Here is a 22758-nt window from a genome sequence, read left to right on the forward strand (position 1 = left end):
TAAGCAGGTAAAACCTCAGTCTTCAAAAGAACAAATAGTTAGGTACCATTCAGGTATTTGGCACCCAGCTCAACAGAAATATTCCACAGTCAAAAAAGAAGTTCTTTCAATAGTCCTATGTGTTCAAAAATTTCAAGATGATGTTTTTAATAAAATTTTTTTGATAAAAACTGATTGCAAAGCAGCACCTTCAGTTTTACAAAAGGATGTTCAAAACCTAGTTTCAAAACACATTTTTGCCAGATGGCAATCTTTACTTTCTTGCTTTGATTTTGAAATAACTCATATTAAAGGAGATAGTAACTCCCTTCCAGATTTTCTAACCAGAGAATTTTTACAGGGAAAACATGAGTGATACAAAACCCAAATCAAAGGATCAATATGGACCCCCACTGGGTTCATCAGCATCATCATCACCATCAGGATCAAAAGCAATAGTAGTAACCCCTATCAAGGTTGCTGGATCTTCAATACCAACCACCCCTTCAAAGCCTTCTCAAATACTCACCACAGCTCAAATTGTCAAAACACCTCACCAAAAAACCTCATTAGTCCCATTAACCAATAAATATACAGTATTAGCTCAAAGCCCTTCAAAACCCCCTGCCAAACCCGAGCCAACTGAATATCTGGAAAAACCAGAAGGTGAGCCATCTCTCATTATAGAAAGAGAACATTTCTCTCTAAGTCCTAGAGAAATAGCCACTCAATTATTCCCTACCAACTTTCATTATGTCCCTGGACACCCCAAGAAGACCAGATTATTTTATGAATTCATTCTAGTAGACTCTGACTCCATAGAAGTCACACATAACCAAGATAAACAAGGAGAAATAGCGTTCTCCAAGATCAAAATCCTTAAAGTCCTTACACCCCAGGATTGGAATGCTCCTCTTCATTATTTTAAGCAGTTTTCTAGGCAGTTCGACCCTCCTAGTTATAACTACTTTGATTATACAGATGCCTGGTATTACGCCTTGTATCTTTATCCTTATCAACACTCCTGGTTCATTTGGTTCAAAAAGGGAATCTCTTTAAAGTTCCCTCAATGGTTTAAAGTTTGGTTTTGCAAGGTAGGTCTCGATGAGTCTATCTTTCCTGAAGAAGTAAAACCATTATTCAAGTACTTTGCTCAAAAGTCAAATTTCATTATGGAAGACAAACTCCTCATGTTCACAGCTTCGCAAGCCATATCTTGGATTTTAACCTGGGATTGGAGAACTGTAGAAATTTATGAGGATACAGAACTCTATCAGCTCTATCGCATTTTTAAAATAAAATGGTGGGCAAAATTCAATATCTCTCTAATTCAACAGACAAAACTTGAAGCTTGGATAAAGACTTATCAGCTTACTCAACAAAGCAAGAAACAGCTGTCAACTAACCCTGTTTCTAGTCTCAATCAAGAAAGTTCATTTCTTCAAGAAAGATCAAGGCTCATAGCCGAATTAGCCGCAGCAAGCTCTCCCCAAGAATTTCAAAAGAAGATAGATATGATGAGTCAGAAGTCTGGCTCCGATACTTCATCAGTCAACAGCCAGAACTACCTTCAAGAAAATGAAGATGACTGTTTGGGCATCAACTATCATCCATACACTTAAGGACAAAAGGTCATTATCAGCCCTTCTCATCATGATCAAGAAAGAATCTGCTTTCTAATATTGGCCGACAAGGAATCCACTTTCATTATTGAAGTTACTTTTCATTAACTATAGTTACTTTTATGTAAACCTGAGTTACTTTCGAAAGTAACCATGGTCAAAGCTTGTATAAAAAGGTAGCTTAGTAAGAGTAAGAGGCATCGGGTTTTGACCTACCTCTCTCTCTCTTACCTACCTCTCTCTATGTGTGTAAACCCTGCAGTTCTTTGAATAAAAGCTTTTCTGTAAGTACTTTTCCATCATGTTTTTTAGCTTCCGTAGAACCTGGTATCAGAGCCTTCTCCCGTGAGGGAAGGGTTCTAGAATCAGTAGTTAGTTTTTGTTGGATTCAATCTTTTTTTTTTTTTTTTTTTTTTTTTATAGTAGCTTTGTTTTGGCTCTATTAATCCTTCTAGCTTTTGAACTAGGAGCTTGTAAAGGTTCTACTCCATATTGTTCACAAAAGCTACCTACTTCTTTTCTTGAGATTTGCATATCTCTTTGCATTTTGTTTTGAAGTTTGAAGTCAGTACAAACTTGTATTCCTGTGTGTACTATAGTGTTATGCAATTGTCCAAATGATAGCGAACCAAAATTTACTGGATTTCCTTGATTAAAAAGTGATAAATTATCTAATACCTTTGATTGCATTAATCTAGGTAATCCTGCAATAAAGCGCTCCTTCCAGAAGGCGCTGTTGCCATCTTCTCTTAAGGTTACCTTTGAGAAGAAGGTGTCCTTATACCATCTGTAATCAGACATGGTAGGACAATAGAGATTAGCGAGCTGGCTTGAAGCTCTCTCTCTAAATATGCTAGGATCTCCTATGAAATGAAGTATAATAGTATATATTAATGTTGCTACAGCATCTATATATATATATATATATATATATAAAAGAGTTTAGGGATAGCTAAATAAGGAAAAGATTTATCCTAATAAAAGATAAAATATACTAAATATATTTATCCCTATTTATTTTATCTACATATCTCAACATATACAAACTGGCCCTACTCATTCCTAACAGTATGGCATGGAAATGCCAAAGATGTCGCCGGGTGCAGTTCTAATCACGGCCAAGCCTAATGTATAACATTTAACTCCTGGCATAAATGACATTTTTTTCTTGCTTTTCATACAAATCAGTTCAAGTAAAAACGTAATAAAAGATTTTCGCTTATGAAAAAATTGTTGCAAATCAAACTATTAGGGGTGTTCAATCCTTGTTTGCTTCTGACCAGATAGTCAACATCCTCTCTGGTCAAATATTAAAAAAAGTGGTAGACAGCTCAAGAAAGGTTTATGCCCAACCCAACATAACCCCGTGCAGCCTAGTGGTGTCTCAATCTGTTCTTCCACCTTGGGCAATTGGACAGAGCAACGAAAGGCAAAAAGAGGGTGAAAAGTATCATCACTTCACTGTTAGGTCCAGTTATAAAAAAAATAACAAAAGACAGAACAAGTTCAGAAAGAAGAACCTGGAAACTGAACATTTGGAATTAAAACCAAGGCAATTATTATGTTATATACATCAAAAGCCTAACTATTTTTTCTGTCATCATAGATTAACTATTGTAATTATCATAACATTTTTCAATAAGTCTACATTATTATCATATCTCAAACCCCTTTTAGAAAATTTTATTGACAGAATTCACTATACAAAGGTGAAAGGAAAGAAAAAAAGCTGATCTCACCACATGTGCATCAGAATGAAGCTTGTCAAATAAAAGCTGAAAATGTTAAAAGCTGCTCAACCATGCTAAAAGATGAGCTGAGACCCGATGACTTTCTGCAAACAGCAATGAATACAGCATAAAAAATTCATAAAGAGTAACTTTGTTTAATTACAATACTTGAGCACAAAAAAGCCGAAAATAATTTAGAAGGATAGGGAATTAATATACCTGTTTAAAAATGACATGATCTGAGATGCATTTGCAAGTGGTAAAAAAGCCACCTCTGATTTTAATATACCTATTAGAGTTAACCTCTGGCAATGAGTGCTTAATACAAAAAGTTGCTAATTGGATTAGTTAGTGGTATAAGTTTAATTGTGATGTTATCAATATGAAACTGAAAGTGATTAATTGATGTTTAAAATTAAAACTAGTTCAATTTACAAAAGGGATAAATAGTATTAAAAGTAAAATTGAATTTACCTTTTTAGTTTCTAACTTTATTTGGAGGGAAAGCAAACAATGGATGTGAGAAACCTCGTGACAATTGTAGGCATGGAAAGCTTATTAGATTGAACTGCTGCATTCATTGTACGTAATGTTGTAGTCTTTGATGCAGTTTCTCCTATCTAAAATTCGTTGAAAAATTGACACTTCCACGCTTTTACCTTCTAATTGAGCTGATGCAATCACCATAACCTGAGACGGCCTTTCACAATTCAGATTTCAGTCACATACCAGTCCTTATATGCTAGAAAATGAGTGACTCATCCGGAAATGCCTTATGTATGACGATTAACCTAGCCATTCACAAGTTTAGCATTCTCAACTAGAGATCTCAATCCAGCTTTTTCCAGCTTGTTTTATGCCTACTCTTTTGACAGCTTCTCTTACCTTACTCAAACTATCCCACATTCCAAGGGCTGCATAAACATTTGACAGCATTATATGTACAGAAACATCTTCTGGTGAGGTAGCAAGAAGATGCTCAGCAACAATATTTGCAAGATATCGGTTCTTGTGAATTTCACAGGCACCAAGCAAGGAGCACCATATAGTTTTGTCAGGCTTAAATGGCATGTCAGTGATCAGTTTTTGTGCTTCTTTCAGATGTCCTGCTTGACCAAGTAAATCAACCATACAATTGTAATGTTCTGGGCCTGGTGTCAATCCATACTCTGTTTCAATAGAACTAAATATAGCACATGCCTCTTCAACTAGACCAGCATGTCTGCATGCAGTAAGGACACCTAGAATGGTGACTTCGTTTGGCTGCGTACCAGATTCTACCATCTTATGCAGAAGACTAACTGCCTCAACTGCTCTTCCATTTTGTGCACATCCCACAATAATTCCTGTCCAACACATGGTATCTATTTCCGAAAGACAATGAACCAAAGCCAAGGCGTCCTCAATTTGACCACATTTTGCATACATATCAATAAGAGCAGTTGTAATAACTGTCTCAGATTCATACCCTTTCTTAAGACATAAAGCATGAATTTGCTTGCCACTTTGATGTGATGCCAATCTTGAAGAAACTTTCAGAACAATTGAAAGGACAAAATGGTCTATCTCAAGACCCAAATGAACCATATCCATAAAGAGGGAAAAAGCTAATGTTTCTGACCCAAATCTAGCACAACCAGCAATCAAACTGGACCAGGCCACAACATCTTTATCCGGAAGCCTTTCAAACAATCTTAATGCATTGTTAATATTACCCTGTATCGCATATAGATCAATAAGAATGCTTCCAACAACACAATCTAACTCATGACCACTGGTGATGACCAATCCATGCACTTGAGATGCCAATTTCAAGTAATGGAAGTAGATGCAGACCTTTAAAGCAACACTGAAGGTATGAAAATCAAATTGTACACCAGAATAATGCATACGAGCAATCAGACTGAGAGCATTTGCATAATCCTCATTGGCAACATACCCAGTGATCATAGAATTCCACAGTGCCAAGCTTTCAGAAACACGAGAGTTCCTAAAGAATTGATCAAATATCTTCCTTGCTTCATCCAATAGCTTGCAATTCGAATACATATTAATTAACGCCGATATACAGTAACAGCAAGACTCAAACCCCGACTTGATAATATAACAATGAATCTGTCTCCCTAAGGTTGACTCACCACAAAGACCACAGGCTTTAAGGGCACAGGGGAATGTGAACTCATCTAGTTTAAGGCCCTTCAGGTGCATCATAGAAACAAACTGCAATGCATGGTGACTAGCATTATCTGCCAGACCAGCAATCATGCTATTCCAAGATACAAGATCTGGTTCCAGCATTTGATCAAACAGTTTCAGCGCATCACCCATCAACCCTTGTTTGGCATGCCCCAGAATGAGGGTGTTCCATGAGGTGGAATTTTTACGCGGGATTTCATAGAAAACTCGTTCGGCATCACTCAAGCTCCCACATTTGATGTACATGTCCAACAGGGCATTCATCAAAACAGTGTCAAACTCTAGCTTATCTTCAGATATATGGAGGTGAACCAACTTGCCCAATTCAACATCTCCCACGATACCACACGCCTTGAGAACCGCAGAGTACAAGAATTGATTGGGATGCTCAGTTCTGGATTCCAGCATCTCGTTGTAGAGTGTAAGAGCCTCATGGGGCTTCCCAGAATTGGTGAGTGTAGAGACCATTGTTGTCCAAGAAACAATGTTCCTGTGAGGCATTTCGTCGAACAGGGCTCGTGCATCATGGAAACTTGAACACTTTGCATAGACAGAGATCATGTTGTTTAGGAGAAAAACATGGTTGAAAAGTCCAGATTTTATCATATACGAATGGAGTGATTTGGCATGTTTGATAGCTCTAAAGCGTCTGCAATAGCGTAAAGCAAACTGGATATGATTCAAATCCATTGCACAACCATTGCCGTTGAATTACCAAACTCTGAGCATTGTTGAGAGGACAACCTTCAAAACAGTTAGTGGTATACCGTATACACTTGTTTTTGCCGCGTGATAATTTTGTTGGGCTTAATTTTTGATGGAAAATGCTGAATGGTACGACAAGTTTTTCGTGAAATGTGCACGAGACAGTTTCTGGCGGTTTTAAACTACGAGAAACTTGTAACGTTTGCCGTTTTTTCTGGCACCTAATGTTAGTGGCGGTTTTAAACCGCAAGAATTGTTACAATTTGTGTTTTTTTCCTGGCACCGAAAATTAATGGCGGTTTGAAACCGTCACTAAATGATGCTCGTGCACTCTCGTGCACAATTCTCTCGTGCTCAATAGCACTGCTCGTTTTTTATCCCCCTACTCCCATCGTTATGTGATATTAGTCAGCCACTTTATTTTTCACAATTATGGTCCTCCTAGTTTAGTGGCTATGCTGTTTTTATCCCCATCATTTTGGTCGATAAAGTTTATTGAATCCACAATTTTTGGTTCCCTTCATTTTTTCAATTTTGTAAATATGATATGTTCGAGCCTGAGTATCTGATGTCATCGAATCTCCCTCGACTGTGATGGTGGTTCAGGATGGAATGGTGCAACGGTGATCGTAGAAGGCATGATAGAGCTCCATGTTCCACGACGAGGGGATACCTGTAGAAGACACTCTAACGCTCAAGTCAGTGTTTTAGCTGAGAGAGAATCTCAGAAACTCAGTAAGAACTCAAATGTAAATGTAAAGAATGAATAGCAAGTAATATAAATGAGCGATAGAACTTATATATATAGGGTCATAGACATAGTCATTGGTGGTTGTCATTGCTAGTGCGAGGAAAGCTCTTTAAGCTGCGCGTCTCGAACATGCAAGTGGTCCTTAGCTGCCCTGCCTTGATTCATTAGTCTCAGACCTTTGATGGCCAAGCGGATACTACCGAGCATGAATTTTCTTCCTGAGTCATTCAGCTCGGCCTTATGGCGAATGCTTTGTTGCATGTCTTTTGGTTGGCTGAAATGTCCATAGAGACATACGAGACTCCCCTATTTAATCTTTCCCAATGTACGTGCATAATTTTTTAGCAATCCTTTGCTTGTAATGTTATAGTGGGCAAATTGAGATGAGGGTTAATCCCATCAACCAATACAGTAAGGAGGAAGAGATTGATGAAGGTATGAAAAATGATAAAGGGGGGGGGGGGGTTTGAATAACGTTTTAAAACTAAAAACTCGACCCACTTGAGATTTAAATAAATCTCTTCAACCACCAAAGATAAAAGTGCTAAGATAAGAGTTGAGGAAAGCACACAAATGATTTTATCCTGGTTCACTTGATAAATCCCTCAAGCTAATCCAGTCCACCCGTTAAGGTGATTTCTTCCTTCTTAGAATGAAGGCAATCCACTAATCAGAGTTTGTTACAACTGCACTTGTTACCTGCAAAGTGACTAACAATACACTGACTTAAAAATCACTAAGATTCACTCTCTTAGTCTTCTCTAGGATCCGATCAACCTTGATCTCCTAAAGGAAAATCAAAGAACTGTTTGCAGGTTTTTGGTTTACAAATAAATGCTTCTTGGAAAGCTAATAGTAAACACACTTAGTTCTATTTGAAGAAAGATTGCTAAGAAAATATTTGAAAATTGCTTGCGCGTGAACAAGTTTCTTAGGCGGCAACTTTCAATCTTCAGCCTCTTTATATACTCCAAGGATTAGGGTTTGAACGTTGCATGGAGATGCTACTGTTGGAGGGCAGATCTGGAATTTCCAGGTTCTGCTATGGCTGAATCAGTTAGGTAAGGTCGTCAGGAATGGTACAATTGCTTTTGTACTTTGGATAGCGTCATGACCTTTATCCTTGTTGACTTTTGATCAGAGTGATGCTTCATCTTGGAACTTGTGAAGCTTGATGATCAGAGTCAGAGGGAAGCTTGGATCCTCTGACCTTTGTACCTTCTGCTTCTGGACTCAGAGGAGAAGTACTTGGTCTTCAGAGCCAGCTTACTCTTGGACTTCAGAATCTTCATTACTTAGCTTCTAGACTTTCAGAGCTTCTGATCCTTCAGAGCATCTGATCCTTCAGAGCTTCTAGTGAGCTGAATCCATATCAGAGCTTTATATTCTGCAGATCTTCTGAAGCTTGATCTACTGTTCAGATTGAACATAGTACGTGCGAAAGCGATGCAGAGGTTACTCTTTTAGCATTGTGCTTCTGAATCATGTGAAATAGGACCAGAGTCTTGGCCTGTCATTTGAACACTCAGAAAACAACGTTAGAGTACCATAATTGTTCATACTTAATAGTTAACTTGTAATCATCAAAACATAGAGTTGTACTACTAGATCAAAACTTGATCTTACAATCTCCCCCTTTTTGATGATCTCAAAACCAAGTATTTTGATGAACAATTCTTAAACAATAAACTGAATTCACTCAGAGTTTAGAGAATAGAAGTAAACTTATTATGAGGTGAATGGTTTATGTTGCTCATTCTGAATCCAAGTCACAGCTTGATTCTAAGCTTAGCCCCCCCTGAATCTAGGACTTAATTAAAATATTAGTAATATCTAGATTCTGAGCTAAATAATAAAAGAGTTCAGAGTAAGAATGTATGATATAGATAGAATGAGATAATCAGAGTGCATAAGTATTCAGAGTCATGAGCAGAGTAAAGGTATCAGAGTCAACTAGTATCACTTCAGAGAAAGTGAAGATGTATTCCTTGTATTTGCCCAGTGACACATCTATGGTCATAAAGGTGGAACTCTTAAATTCTCCAAAAGCAATAGAAATCACACTAACACAGCTTACACATCAAAAACTGGGTTATATACTCCCCCGTTTTGTCATAAGCAAAAAGCATGGGGTGTGAAAAACCTAGCTTGAAGTACAAAGTACGCCCCCTTAGAAAGGGTCTAAGTGTAAAAAGGATGGAGAAAAGAAAAAGAAATTAAGGAAAACGTTTTTAATTAATGCATATGCAGAAGATTAAATGAAAGAGTTGAACGTTTACCACCGACCAAGAAGTTAAAGGTAAACATCTGTTACCAATAAACAATCCTTGAGAAACTGCTTCAGCAATAACTTCTGTAGACTGAACTTAGCTTATAAATAGCGGTTAAACCATATCAGTCTTCACGTCTCGTTTTCACTTGAACTTGAAATTGCAATGGCATCCTTCATAGCATGCATCTAGCAGTTGAGGAAGAAGGCCTTTGATGAAGATCTCTTCATCAATGTACGCCATCCAGAGGAACTGAGCGTCTATAGTCTGACAAACCGGCTATTAGGCATGAGCCTGAGTCCGAAAATGGACAACATCCTCAGAAGCTTCCTCAGATTCGTGGAGGAAATGCAAGTTTTCTTCCAGAAGGAGCTGGAGCTTTATGAAGAAATCAGAGCAACAGAGGCGGCTCTGGAGACGGTGGCGGAGGATCCTGAGAGGCAGGAGCTGCGCCAGAGCTTAGTCCTCTTAGAGCATAGGCAGCATCGTCTGGAGCTTGAGAAAGCAGCGATGCGTAGGCAATGTAGAAAGTTGAGGAAAAATCCTCCCTTTTAATTGTAGCAATGCATTGTATGAAGTTTCTTATTAATAAATAAACAGTTTGTTTGTTATTAATAGATAAAGGAACATAGTTCAAGAAGAAGACAAATAAACATAGATAAAGAAAGACAAAAGAAAAGAGAGTTCCTAAAGCTAGGGTTTAGGTGTCCTCCTTAGAAGTTCTGTGCACATCTCTTTCAGACTCTAAAGAAGAACTTCATGAGAATCAAGTCTCTGTTCAATAAGATCAATTCTTGAATCTGACTGAGGTTGAGCAGACGTTGCAGCTTGATCAGAGTGAGGAACTTGAGCAGATGTGAAGGCAACATCAGTAACTGGAACAATTCTAAGTGCTTGATTTCTTAGTGTCTCAGCTTCAGCTTGTAATTTAGCTGCTTGTTCCAGAGCTTGCAGCCTTGCAGCTTCAAGCTGTTCTGCTTCAATCCTTGCAGCTTCTTCTTCTTGTTCTTTCTTCTTTCTTGCTTCTTCAATAGCAGTATAGAGCTGTTCTCTCATCAGCTGTTCATTCAAAACTTTCCTTCTTCTGAGTCGTTTACCAGCATCTTCAACACACTTATTCTTTTCAGCATTTAGAAACCCCACCATCACTGGAATTTGATCAACCATCCAAGAACACAGATGATCCCAGTCCTCAACAACCATGTCTGGATTCTCACTGAGGTCAGTGCGACCATGCACATTGCGAACCGTTAAAGATGCTTCATGATTAAATGAGTTGATGCAATCAAGGAGGGTGTTTGGTCCAGAATAGGTGTAGGGAACAAGAGAGAGGTTTGGTTCAGGGGATGAAGCGTGATTGCTACTAGCAACCTCAGAGGGAGAACCAATCTGCATAGTCTGATGTGCAGATATATTGGTCTCAAGGTTTTGATGAGAGGTTTCAGTCTCAGGGTTTTGTGATTTTTCTGGGGAATGGTTTGAGACTGACTCATCATTCTCTGGAAGAGGAGAATGAGGAGGAGGAGGTGGAGGAGGCATAGCAGCCAGAGGGACCGCTCGAATTAGGGAACCAGGAGCAACCAGAGGTTCTGGCCTCGGTCCAGAGTGGCGGTTTGGACTTGGAACATTTAGAAAATGTTCAAGAATTTCTGAAACTCTTTCTCTAGCAAGTTGAAAGAATCGGCGAGAGGCTTCAGATTTATTGGAAGGAGAAGAAAAAAGAACATTGGTACATAAAGAAATAGTGGGAGAAGGAGAGAGATCTTCTCTTTCAGAGGTTTCCTCATTTGAGTGATCAGAGGGTTGAGACTCAGAGTTGGATTTTTCAGGGTTTGGTATCTCTTGAGCTTGTGTCTCAGAAATTATTGGTTCAGAGAGTTGTGGATTGTATGGAAGAATAATAGGTGAGGTGCAAGCAGAATGTTTACCAGCTTGAAGCATTTTCCAGAGGGGTTCTTCCTCAATAGAAGGTTGGAAGAATGAGGCCCTAGGGGGTGAAGGGTGAGAGGTTGGTTGATTAACTGGTGTGGGTTCAGGATTGGTTTCATCTTGAATTGCATCAAGCAAATTTAAATCATCATCTGAAAGAATAACAAACTTACTTGAAGCTCTAGCTGTAGATCTTGTGACTCTGGTAGAATGTGCGGTTCTAGTAGGCCTCTGAGTTGGTTGTAGATGAGTGACTTGAGTTGCAATCCTGACCTTCTTGACCTTCTTCTGAGGCGGTGGTTCATCATCATCATCGTCATCACCATCAGAGGGGTCCTGCTTCTCAGAGGCTTCAACTTGCTTTCTCTTAGTCTTCATTTTCCTGGGAGACTCAAAGTCTGGAGGATCTTGAAGATTTCTGAAGAATTCATCCACATCAATCTCATAGCCTTGCTGCTTCAGATCATCAAGGTAGATTCTGATTGCCTCTGGATCATCAGCCTTGGACCAGAGAGGGTAGTCCTTCATATGGGTTCTTCTTCTTGGTCTTGCATCAGCAATTTTAACTTCAGCCTTTGATTCTATCAAGCCCATTCTCTTCATAGATGTAGGGGTGAAGACATCCCCAGCAATTATTGTCAAGTCCTCAGTGCATCCTAATTTTTGTAGAGCCTTTATCAGTTTGCTCTCCATGAAGAAGTCAGAAAGCAGTCTGCCAAAAGGTATGTATTTGATTGCAGACTTGGGTGAAGCAGTAGTTCTTGACTTCTTGATGCACTCCTTTAGATAGGAGAAGAGAAAGTAGGGCATGCAGACTTTGCGGTGCTCCTTGATGAAAAAGAGCAACACCTTCTAGGTGAAGTTGATGTAATCTGGAGAGCTTCCCTTTGGTCTTTGATTTATGCAGTTGAGCAGAATCTTGTGCCAGATTCTCAAATCAAGATGAAGATCCTTGGTCTTGTAGTCACTTTTCCCTGGCTTCCATGTAGAAATAAAGAGCCATGTTGACCTTCTCCTTGGTGCTTGGTTTGACTTTTGATTCCTGCAACTGGAATCTGTAGCCATTGCTTGTCTCTGCACCCAGAAGCCTTACAAACGACTTCTCAGAAATGATGATCCTCTTTCCCAGAACAAACGACACCACTTGATGCTCATTGCAGTCAGCGTGCTTCCAGAATTCCTTCACGAGTTTATCATAAACTGGACCATGGAGTCTTTGGAAATACCCTTCCTAGCCTTGAGCTTGAACTTCAGGACGAAGATCGACCCCATTATCAACAATGTTGTCAAGGTCAAATCTCCATTCAGCAAGAACTTGGAGATCTTCTGGAGGGAAAACGCATGTAACTGCACATCTTCTCTGAGATAGGGGAAGAACATCCTCAGCATCTTGGACTTGTTCTTGAGCACCCTCTGTCAATCTAGGACGCAGAACAGGACCCACTTGCCCTGTTGGAAGACCCACAACCATTCTAGGAAATACTCTTCCATCAGCGGAATCGGACCTTTCACCGGAGTCAGCTCTTTCAGAATTCGCCATTGTTGAAGGTAGGAGGTTTGGGTAGAAGAGAGATGAGTGAAAGCGAGAGAGAATCGAAGAGGATGAGGGTTTTACAAACAGGAGAGAGAAGCAAAAGACGTGAATGATGGAAAATGTGTATGCGTAGTGGTTTTAGAAAGTAACCGTTGTTGATTGTAAAAGCCAAAGTAAAATCAACGGTTAAAAATTAAGAACATCATTATGAACAGTTAATACACATATCACACGGTGGAGAAAAAGCACATCAACACTCATTACAACAGATTGTCAGCACGGGCACAAGAAACGATGTATCAAAGTAACTGACACACGCTTACTGTCTCGTCTCAGAGTAAGCACCAATGGGTACTTATCTTCTGACTGAGTTACCTTCTGAACTAGACATCTTCTGATGAGGAAGCATCATAGTCAGAGGTTCTGATCCATCTACATACTGGACAAAAGTCCATATTCAGATTTTTCAGTAGAGCTTCTAGTGAGCTGAATCCATATCAGAGCTTTATATTCTTCAGATCTTCTGAAGTTTGATCTACTGTTCAGATTGAACATAGTACGTGCGAAAGCGATGCAGAGGTTACTCTTTTAGCATTGTGCTTCTGAATCATGTGAAATAGGACCAGAGTCTTGGCCTGTCATTTGAACACTCAGAAAACAACGTTAGAGTACCATAATTGTTCATACTTAATAGTTAACTTGTAATCATCAAAACATAGAGTTGTACTACTAGATCAAAACTTGATCTTACAATTGAAACCAACACAGTTCCAATTTCCTTAAAGATAAGGGAAAGGTTCTACATACAAAAGCATATTTTTGTTTTGGAAGGCCAAATAATTATGCTTTAAAACGAAGTACAAGGGGTACTTCAATCCTAATACAAATGAGTAAATAAAAAGAACAAGAGAAAGAGAAAGAAGAACAAACAAACAACAAACAGATTCCCAAACATACAAACGTATATGTTGCTCCAAGAAATGACATGGACGTGAAAAAAGCATCCAAATGCTTTGTAGAATTAGTTTCTCGAATGTATGACTCTATTTCTATTGGCTTCTTTAAGCCCTTATGCTATGTTTGGTTGCAATGAGATATAGAAGAGATTGAGGGAAGAGAAAGAGATAGGAGAGAGATGGAGTATGTATGTGTGTTTGGTTGTAATTTACTCTAGATGAGAGAGAGATAGAGAGTGGGAAAATCCCATTTTTTTCATCTCTTCGCGTTTTGCGAAGAGATTCAGGTGCAGCATCTTTTTTTTTTTTTTTTTTTCTGATTCGTGTGCAGTTAGTGGTGGTTAGAACCGCCACTGTTATCTTGTTTTGTCCTTTTATTTGCATTTAGTGGCGGTTTAGAACCGCCACCATTTTCAGTCTTTACTTTTTCGTTTTAAAAAATATTATTTTAATCAAAAAGTTGTTTTTTCGCTCTCTTCCACCTCATTATTTCTCACCTCTCTCTTCTCTATCTCTCTCTTCACAACCAAACATAGTGTTAGGGATATCTACTGACTTGATTTCGTCGGAGAAAAGATTTCGTATCTTAGCCAAAATTCCTACCATCAAGCTTAAAGTTGATTCATTACGAGTAATAATTTTTGCATGACTATACTTGCCTTCTTCTTGTCTTTTACGATTTGTTGCTCGCTCATGGTGAACGAATTTATTAATGTGGCGACTTGAGAATCTTCGCCTCTATGTGTACATGTGTGAAACATGGACAAACCTTTCTAGCTCGTGAAGACGATGCTCCAATTGCTAGACAAAATCATCAGGAACTGGGATGTGATTCTCAATTTCCTCTTCTTGGTGAGAAGGACCTTCCACATGTTTTGACTGTGGAATTCAAAGAATTTGTTTTTTAAAATTGAATCTCCATGAGAAATCTCCAATTTTTTCTTCTAGAATCTGAATGTGAAGCAACTCTGAACCAATGTGGTGGTGCAAGGTTGTGAATGCAGTTGTGAGCACTATGAAACAATGAAAATCCACTCAAGGGAAGTATCTTCAAAATGCACTGCGACGTTCAAGTCAAGTCAAGAGAAATAGGAAGCTTAGAAAAATAATATAAGAGAAAATGAAATCACGAATGATAAGGAAATTCTTAATTATGCACACAAAAAAATTACAACGCACCAACCCCATCTTCAGTGTCCCCAAGATCACCACCCTCAACCCATCTTGATCGTCTAATTCTTCACAGCACGCCACCACCCCCATCCCCAACCACATTTTCACTCTCTGGAAATGAGGAAGAAGAAGGTTGGGTTCTGGGTTTGCTGAAGATGAAAGCGTGAGGGAGGAGATGAAGAAGAAAAGAGAAAGGGGAGGGGGGGGGGGGCGGAAGCGTGAGGGAGATTGAGTTTTTTTTTAAAAAAAAAAAGTTATGTTTTATTATTTTTTAATAAATTAAATTAATTTTCTAAATTAGTACGTGATATTTTGTTGGAGTGCCAACTCAATTAATGATGGTCACATCACTCACTTCTTTTACATTTTAGACAGAATATTAACAGATGAATTAAAACTGTTGACGACACAAATATGAGGGATGCTCGTTTTAAAAGAGTGAAATCGAAATCGCACAATGGTATCAGTACTCTTTGTTTGGGAGAGATTATTCCCAAGCTTTTTACCTCTTTCAATATAATGACTTTTGTTTTAAAAAAAATAAATCAAGGATAAAAAGTGGAATTAAGCTAAATTAAAATGTCTATCTATATCAAAGGTGCAATCCCATGCAAATCATTACCAAAGGGAGTTGAAAATCTTTTTCCGTATACGCACTTCTAGCTTCCCTTCGGATCTAGCAACTACAGTGCATGAGCATGCTACATTGAGTGTTGCTTGGTTGGAGGACCCGTAGCTCCAAGCATCGATGTCCATGTCTAAGCCACCAAGAATACTAATTTGATGATTAGCCTTGAAAATTCATCATGCCAAGTTTAAAATTTTCAGATCTCAATGAGTGAGTGTATTTTGCAAACTAAATAAGCTAGGTTTTCACATTTGAAAAGAACTGCTTCTGAAATGAGCTACTTATAGTAACCTTTATGAAATAATAAATGATTTTAAAATATTTCAAACGTGAAATTGAGAAACTTGTGTGAGTAGTTTCTTATTACCAGAATTTGTTCTAAGACATAAACCCCTACAAACATGGTCTTAATTATCATTACATGCTTGGCAATTTTAAAATTACACATGTTATCATCTAGTGAGCAGTGCCTCCTGCCTTGAGGCTGACACTGGCTTTTTTTTTTTTTTTTTTAATTTTTTCCGCGTGCAATCAAAAGAAAATAATCCGATTGAAGATAACATAGAATTGAAGGAAGGAAAAGTTGATGTGTGCATTGCAATTTGCAGACACTTAAGTCAAAGTGGGGTATTTCATTGCTTTTTAACCTTTTGGTATTGGTCCTTAATCGATGTAATCTGAGTCATCAAGCAAGAAGCCAGCGACCTTCTCATGCCTCTCCCATATGCAATGTATGGTAGAACCTGACTATCATTCAATGCCATCACCATCAAAATCAAGTTTCATTCACTGAAAATGACCATCCAATCTTTGTTCACTTCTTTTATAGATTTCTTTTGGTACAAAGTTTTTTTTGTTAAATGGAGGGGCTGAACCCCATCTTTTTGGTAGAGTTGGATTGTTTTACCGTAATTAGGATTATAAAAGAAATTATGATACGAAAGAAGTAACTAATAGACCATGGACATAATAACATATAACAGAACCACAAATAATCCTAGAGGTCATGAATATAAAAAGGACAAGAGGAATTAAGAGAAATACATCTTCACTTTAACCCTAATTCAAGGTATGTGCTTGATAATTTATTTAACCACCGAGCTTGAGTACCCCAGTGTTTAAGGAGAACGATAATGCATAATAACTGATATAATCATATATATTATCACTTATTATGTTGATATTTTAATATTTTTTAATTCTAATTAAATTAGAATTTGATAAGATGTTAAAATATTATGAACATATGTGTTTAGTTCATAAATGTTTTTAAATTTCCCAAAATATCAATTTTGTTCTTAGCATGTGACTGATTAACTAAATTATTAATTATGAAATAAATTAACATTTTATTTTAATTACCTCCAATAAGTATCAACAACAAGCTAGACCTCTTAAAAACAATAACACAAGTTTAATTCCAAAAAAGTTATTTAGTGGAACTACAATTTGACAAACAGATGAAGATGAGGACACATGCCAAATTAAAAGAAACTCCCATAAGTCTTTTCAACTTTGGATAAAAGGTTCTTTAATTTATTTTGGAAGAAAGGCTCTGATATAAAGTTAATTAACTCCAGCAACAAATTATGCATTCTTTGAGCTTTTAACATGAGAAAAAGGAAAGGAAAAGGCTTTTTTTTTAACTAAAAGAGGTCATACCATTCAATGATCCAACAAGTCTCTTAGACTGGGCCTAATGGGTTGGAACTTGGTAGGGCGTTGGGTCATTCTGAACCTGAAATTACTAATCAAATCTGATATAACGCCCATGTCAGGATGCTTTCTGCTTTCCATTTCTCTTTTTATCATATCTTTTTTGACCAGAAGATGAAGATATCTCACCTAACCTAAATATTAAAAGAAATTCCTTTATTATTCATGATTTCATGCAAAAACTTATCAAAATACTCATTGGAAATTCATGTTGAAATATAAAAACCAAGTGTTTTATTACATGCTTGAAAACTTCCAATCAAAGAGTCTTACCTAATGGCAGAATTTCCTTTCAAGTAGAAGCAGTAAAATTGAATTTTCTTTTGGTCCATAAATTTAAATTTTCAAATGCTTGTTTGTAACACATCACACATACCACTACATCCATGGCCGAAATAACTTTATATATACACCTCATTTCTACTTACAGTTAGAGTAAGAAAGAAAGAAAAGAAAGAGAGAGACAAATGAGAGATATGAAGACAATATGAAAAAAAAAAAAGTGAAATTGAGATGATAGACAAAATGAATGTAAATATATCATATTTGATAACTCTTACCAATAAGTGCTTGATTCAAGCGTGACATGTTTAATTTCACTTAAACATATTTTCATATTCGAGTTCTGTAAATAAAGAAAAGTTCCATATGAAGAGATAGCTTGTTCTCGGATCCAACTCTTCACATAAAAAAGTTGATAATGTTTATAATCTAAAATAGCTAAGCTAATGGAAAAAAGTGAATGAAAAGAGGGAGCTAGGGATTTGCCAGAATTTTCTTTTGGTAAAGCCAGTTGGAACTCGTGTGGTAATAATCATGATTAGCACTAAGCCCCTCTTGAGAGCAATGATTCACTCCATGATCTTAGTCTCCCCCACAAAGACACCTTCAACACTCACACATACTCTAAATTTTTTCCTAATTTCCCTCTGCATAAAACTTCTCTCTTTTTCCACCTTCATGATCAATCAATGTGCATGGGCTCTTTCTGATTAAAGAAATGAACAGTCAAATGGTGGGCCAGCCGCTCGTGCATTACTGCAGCTAACTATGGCCCATCACTGCCCAAAAAACTGATGGTGAGGTTGAACCTTCACATTGGTGATTGGTGAGAGAGAATTATTATTCACATTTTCTGCTGACACATAAAAGTTTATATAAGGAAAGGGAAGCTGCATAAGAAGAATGAACTTGAAAGAGTGAAGGAGAGGGTAGTGAAAAGAAGCACTCCTCATTCCTATATCTTTGGCCACTTAGTCTCTTGTCTTCTTCCTCCAAAGGCCTAGCTAAATAACAATGGCTTCTGAGAAGGTTGAGACTGTGGTTGCAGGAAATTACTTAGAAATGGAGAGGGAAGAGGAGGATTCTAAGTCTGCTGCTAGCAAACTATCAAAGTTTTTCTGGCATGGTGGCTCTGTCTATGATGCATGGTTTAGCTGTGCTTCTAATCAGGTACTAATTACTCATGAATGAATCTTAATCATCACTGCTTTGATCATATATGGAATTAACATGATTGATTTACTTGCTTAATATTGTTGGAATATTTAATGCAGGTTGCACAAGTGCTTCTAACATTACCATATTCCTTTTCACAACTGGGGATGTTGTCTGGGATTCTGTTTCAACTTTTTTATGGACTCATGGGAAGCTGGACTGCTTACCTTATCAGTGTCCTCTATGTTGAGTACAGAACCAGAAAGGAGAGGGAAAAAGTTGATTTTAGAAACCATGTTATTCAGGTGATCATACTTTCTTCTCTACTTGCCATTATATCATGTTAAAGTCTCACATGACTAGAAATATGGCCTAATAAATTCTTATAAATGAGAGAGGAATCCTCAACTGTAAGCTAGTTGTTGAGGAAGATTTAGACTTAATCAAAATTATAAGATATCAATCAATTTCTTACTTTAGATTCTTCTAATCTTGTTTCTTTTCACTGTTTGCATGCAGTGGTTTGAAGTTCTTGATGGACTTTTAGGCAAACACTGGAGGAATCTTGGTCTCTTCTTCAACTGTACTTTCCTTCTATTTGGATCAGTAATTCAGTTAATTGCCTGTGCAAGGTAGGTAGTAGATCACTATTTTGAATAAATAATCTGTTTATATATACATTATGAGCTAACATATTCTTTGAATACAATAAATGTTTCAGTAACATATACTACATAAATGACAATTTGGACAAGAGAACTTGGACTTACATATTTGGAGCCTGCTGTGCCACAACAGTATTCATTCCTTCTTTCCACAATTACAGAATCTGGTCATTCTTGGGACTCGTGATGACCACTTACACTGCATGGTACATGACCATAGCCTCCCTTGCCCATGGACAGGTAAAAGAAAAGTAAATCATATATATTGAATGCAACAAGTAAATATGAAATATTTCATGGCTTATGTGTTTTTTAATCTCTATGGTTCTGAAGATTGAGGGGGTGAAGCACTCAGGGCCCACCAAATTGGTACTCTACTTCACTGGGGCTACCAACATTCTCTACACTTTTGGTGGACATGCTGTTACAGTGTGAGGACTCTAAAGCCAATTCAATTGCATTGCATTTATTTTAGCTACATAAAAAGGGTTTCTTTTCCTTACTATTAACATGATTTTATAAAAATTAATATAGAGCTGTGTAATGATTATCAGTGCATCTTTGGAAATCTCTCAATATTACCAAAATCGATTATTGAGATAAATTTTTCTGGGTAGCTTCTAGGTGTTTGAATTGATTATGGGAACAAAGAAGCTAATCCAAACTCTATTTGAGATTATAAAATTGACAACATGCTCAGTAAAAAGTTCAATATATCTTCCTGTGCTATATATGCATCTGACAAGCCTGTAATGATTTTACATTGCAGGGAAATTATGCATGCAATGTGGAAGCCACAAAAGTTTAAGATGATATATCTGATAGCAACACTATACGTGCTGACTCTGACTTTGCCATCAGCAGCAGCAGTTTATTGGGCATTTGGAGACATGCTTCTCACACATTCTAATGCACTCTCATTGCTCCCTAAGACAAGGTTCAGAGATTCTGCTGTCGTTCTCATGCTCATTCACCAGGTAAATTATCTATAATTAAGTCTTCTAGTTGTGCATATATTATTTTATCATGTAGAAACTTAGGCAAATTGTAATTGACACCATATCTAAAATTACTTGCTTGTTGGTGCTTTTTGCAGTTCATAACATTTGGATTTGCTTGCACTCCTTTATACTTTGTGTGGGAGAAATTCCTTGGGGTGCATGAAACCAAGAGTTTGTTGAAAAGAGCTTTGACTAGACTCCCTGTGGTGATTCCAATATGGTTCTTAGCAATCATATTCCCTTTCTTTGGCCCCATTAACTCAACTGTTGGATCTCTCCTTGTCAGCTTCACCGTTTACATTATCCCTGCCTTGGCACACATGGTCACCTTTGCTTCAGCACCAGCTAGAGAGGTTAGACACCCAGAACTACTACTTGTTTCAGAAATTTATATCAATTTCGATTCTTAAACACCTTAAAAGTATGTTCATAACAAACACCTCATTTTTAAATTTGGATTTGGTTCTAGTGCACTTGAATTTTCCTAAATTCACTAGATCAGAATTTTATAACTGTTAGATTAAAGACCTAGCGATTTTGGTTTAAAGAGAAGATTCTATACTTAAAATCATACATTTAAATTTGAGTCGTCCATTTTTATCAGACAATTAGGAAACCTTGATTGTAGTGAATTTCAGAAAAATTCAATGACCAAAAAGATGCATCCCCCCATTTTTTCAAATTTGGATTTAGTACAGTTGAACTTTCCTAAGTTCACTACAGTCCCCGAATTCTGTAAGCGTCAGATTAAGATCGTCGTCAGATTAACATCCGGTGACTTAAGTTTGAAGAGATGATTGTAAAAAATATCAAACATTTAAATCTGAGTCATCCAATTTTGACAGGGTACTTACGTACCTTTTACTTTAGAAATCTGAATTTTTTTTTTCTATCTCTATTTTTCTCTTGATATTACATCACATTATAAATAACATTCATGACTAAATTATCTTCTCTTCCTCTCTCATTCGAATTTGGGAGTCCACTAAGCATTTTCCAATTTCTGTATGCTTGTGTGTATTCATATGGTTACATGTACCAACCTAGTTACATCTTTCTTTTTCTGTTTCTTGACAGAATGCTGTGGAGAGACCACCATCAATTGTAGGAGGGTGGGTAGGATTATACTCCATGAACGTGTTTGTGGTGGTATGGGTTTTGGTGGTGGGATTTGGGTTGGGAGGATGGGCGAGCATGGTTAATTTCATACGCCAAGTTAACACATTTGGGCTGTTTGCCAAGTGCTATCAGTGTCCCCCTCACAAGGCCTAATGAAGTATCTCCCTAGTTTCTTAAGGTCTTACATGTGTGTAAAGAGATTGGCATTTGACAAAAAAATGACTAAAGAGATTGGCATTTGTATTTTTTCGGAGTTCTTTTTTCTATTTATCCCCCTTTATCCCATTTTATATTTTTTTAATGTAACGAGCCTAGTGCTGTTGATTGTGTCAGCTAAAGGTGTGATGGCAATCACAGCCACCCCCAATACCAACTTATAGTTAGAATTTCGTGTGCTGATTAATCATTTCCTCTTGTGCAACTACCTTCCATATGCTGGACTTGCTTTGTGTTCCCTCCTTTTTTCTGAAAAATACTTTTGCTGAGACTCTCTAAGTTTGCTATATGTAGCTTAATCTAACAAAAACAACTAAGGTCATTTTTGAATACTGGTTGGTATTGGTGTAAATTGATATTATTCTTCACTTCCAAATGAAAAATAAACGAAACCCTTTTTTTTAAATGAAAATCTTTTCATATTACACTAATTTAATATTCAAACATACATTACACGAGTGGTGTAAAATTGGCTGATCGTATTTTGCTTGCACTAAAATTTGTTGAGTATATTTAAAAGGGAAAGATTGAAAAGATGAGGTTCAATTTATACATTATTACATTATTATAACTATGGCAAGACAAATTATAGGATTTTCAATACCGACCTCATCTATTATTCACCAGAATTTCAGTGCTTATTCCTTTATCAATTTTCTAAATTTGAAAAAAGTTTTAAGAATGAAATTTTAAAACCGTTTTTCACAAAAGAAAAGAAAAACTGTTTGAACGATATACTTTTCAACATGAAAGATTTACAACTTAAGAACTAAAAATAGAGAGACAGAAAACATCTTTAGAATATATTTTTTTTTCCAATCTTTTTCTATTTTTAAAAACTGAATTTTTTTATACATATTCATAAAATGACATATTCATATGTTGCAACCAAAAAAAAAATACAACTATTATGAGATATTTGTTAATGATGGAAAAGTCATGTTAGAAGATGGAGAATGACAATGACTTACATGGAAGTCTCATGCATGGTGTTGGAAAAGCTAAGCTAGCTTCAAGCTCAAATTTGAAATTTCACACTGATTATGGTATCATCTCATCATCTAATGTCCGAATCTTATCCCAAATCCTTTGCTTGTGAAATTTACAAATGTCCTTTAGTTTCTCTCTTGG

The 22758-nt window shown here is 37.0% G+C and overlaps 2 protein-coding genes across 3 annotated transcripts; one reads left to right on the top strand and one right to left on the bottom strand.

Moving 5' to 3' along the window:
- Positions 1-3117: 3117 nt before the first annotated feature.
- LOC130736289 (pentatricopeptide repeat-containing protein At4g08210) lies at positions 3118-6508 on the bottom strand. 2 transcript variants are annotated; one of them, XM_057588133.1, is made up of 3 exons: positions 3806-6508; positions 3551-3620; positions 3118-3435 (listed from the first exon to the last, which is right to left on the bottom strand). In XM_057588133.1, the coding sequence occupies exon 1, from the start codon at positions 6215-6217 to the stop codon at positions 4148-4150; it is 2070 nt and encodes a 689-aa protein (XP_057444116.1). In that variant the 5' UTR covers positions 6218-6508; the 3' UTR covers positions 3118-3435; positions 3551-3620; positions 3806-4147. The 2 variants fall into 2 exon arrangements, with proteins under 2 accessions (XP_057444116.1, XP_057444122.1); XM_057588139.1 differs by lacking the exon at positions 3551-3620.
- An 11829-nt stretch (positions 6509-18337) lies between these two features.
- LOC130736308 (auxin transporter-like protein 3) lies at positions 18338-21833 on the top strand. The gene is made up of 8 exons (XM_057588153.1): positions 18338-18641; positions 18746-18931; positions 19146-19258; positions 19348-19531; positions 19625-19722; positions 20061-20268; positions 20388-20645; positions 21370-21833. The coding sequence occupies exons 1-8, from the start codon at positions 18486-18488 to the stop codon at positions 21562-21564; spliced, it is 1398 nt and encodes a 465-aa protein (XP_057444136.1). The 5' UTR covers positions 18338-18485; the 3' UTR covers positions 21565-21833.
- Positions 21834-22758: the final 925 nt, after the last annotated feature.

This window comes from Lotus japonicus, chromosome 1, assembly GCF_012489685.1.
Source record: "Lotus japonicus ecotype B-129 chromosome 1, LjGifu_v1.2".
Lineage (NCBI taxonomy): Eukaryota > Viridiplantae > Streptophyta > Magnoliopsida > Fabales > Fabaceae > Lotus > Lotus japonicus.

Coding starts and splice junctions, on each gene's coding strand:
- LOC130736289 (XM_057588139.1), bottom strand. CDS start 6,217: ATGGATTTGAATCATATCCAGTTTGCTTTACGCTATTGCAGACGCTTT.
- LOC130736308 (XM_057588153.1), top strand. CDS start 18,486: ATGGCTTCTGAGAAGGTTGAGACTGTGGTTGCAGGAAATTACTTAGAA. Junction 19,532..19,624: donor CCTCCCTTGCCCATGGACAG/GTAAAAGAAAAG, acceptor ATGGTTCTGAAG/ATTGAGGGGGTGAAGCACTC. Junction 20,269..20,387: donor TTCTCATGCTCATTCACCAG/GTAAATTATCTA, acceptor TGCTTTTTGCAG/TTCATAACATTTGGATTTGC.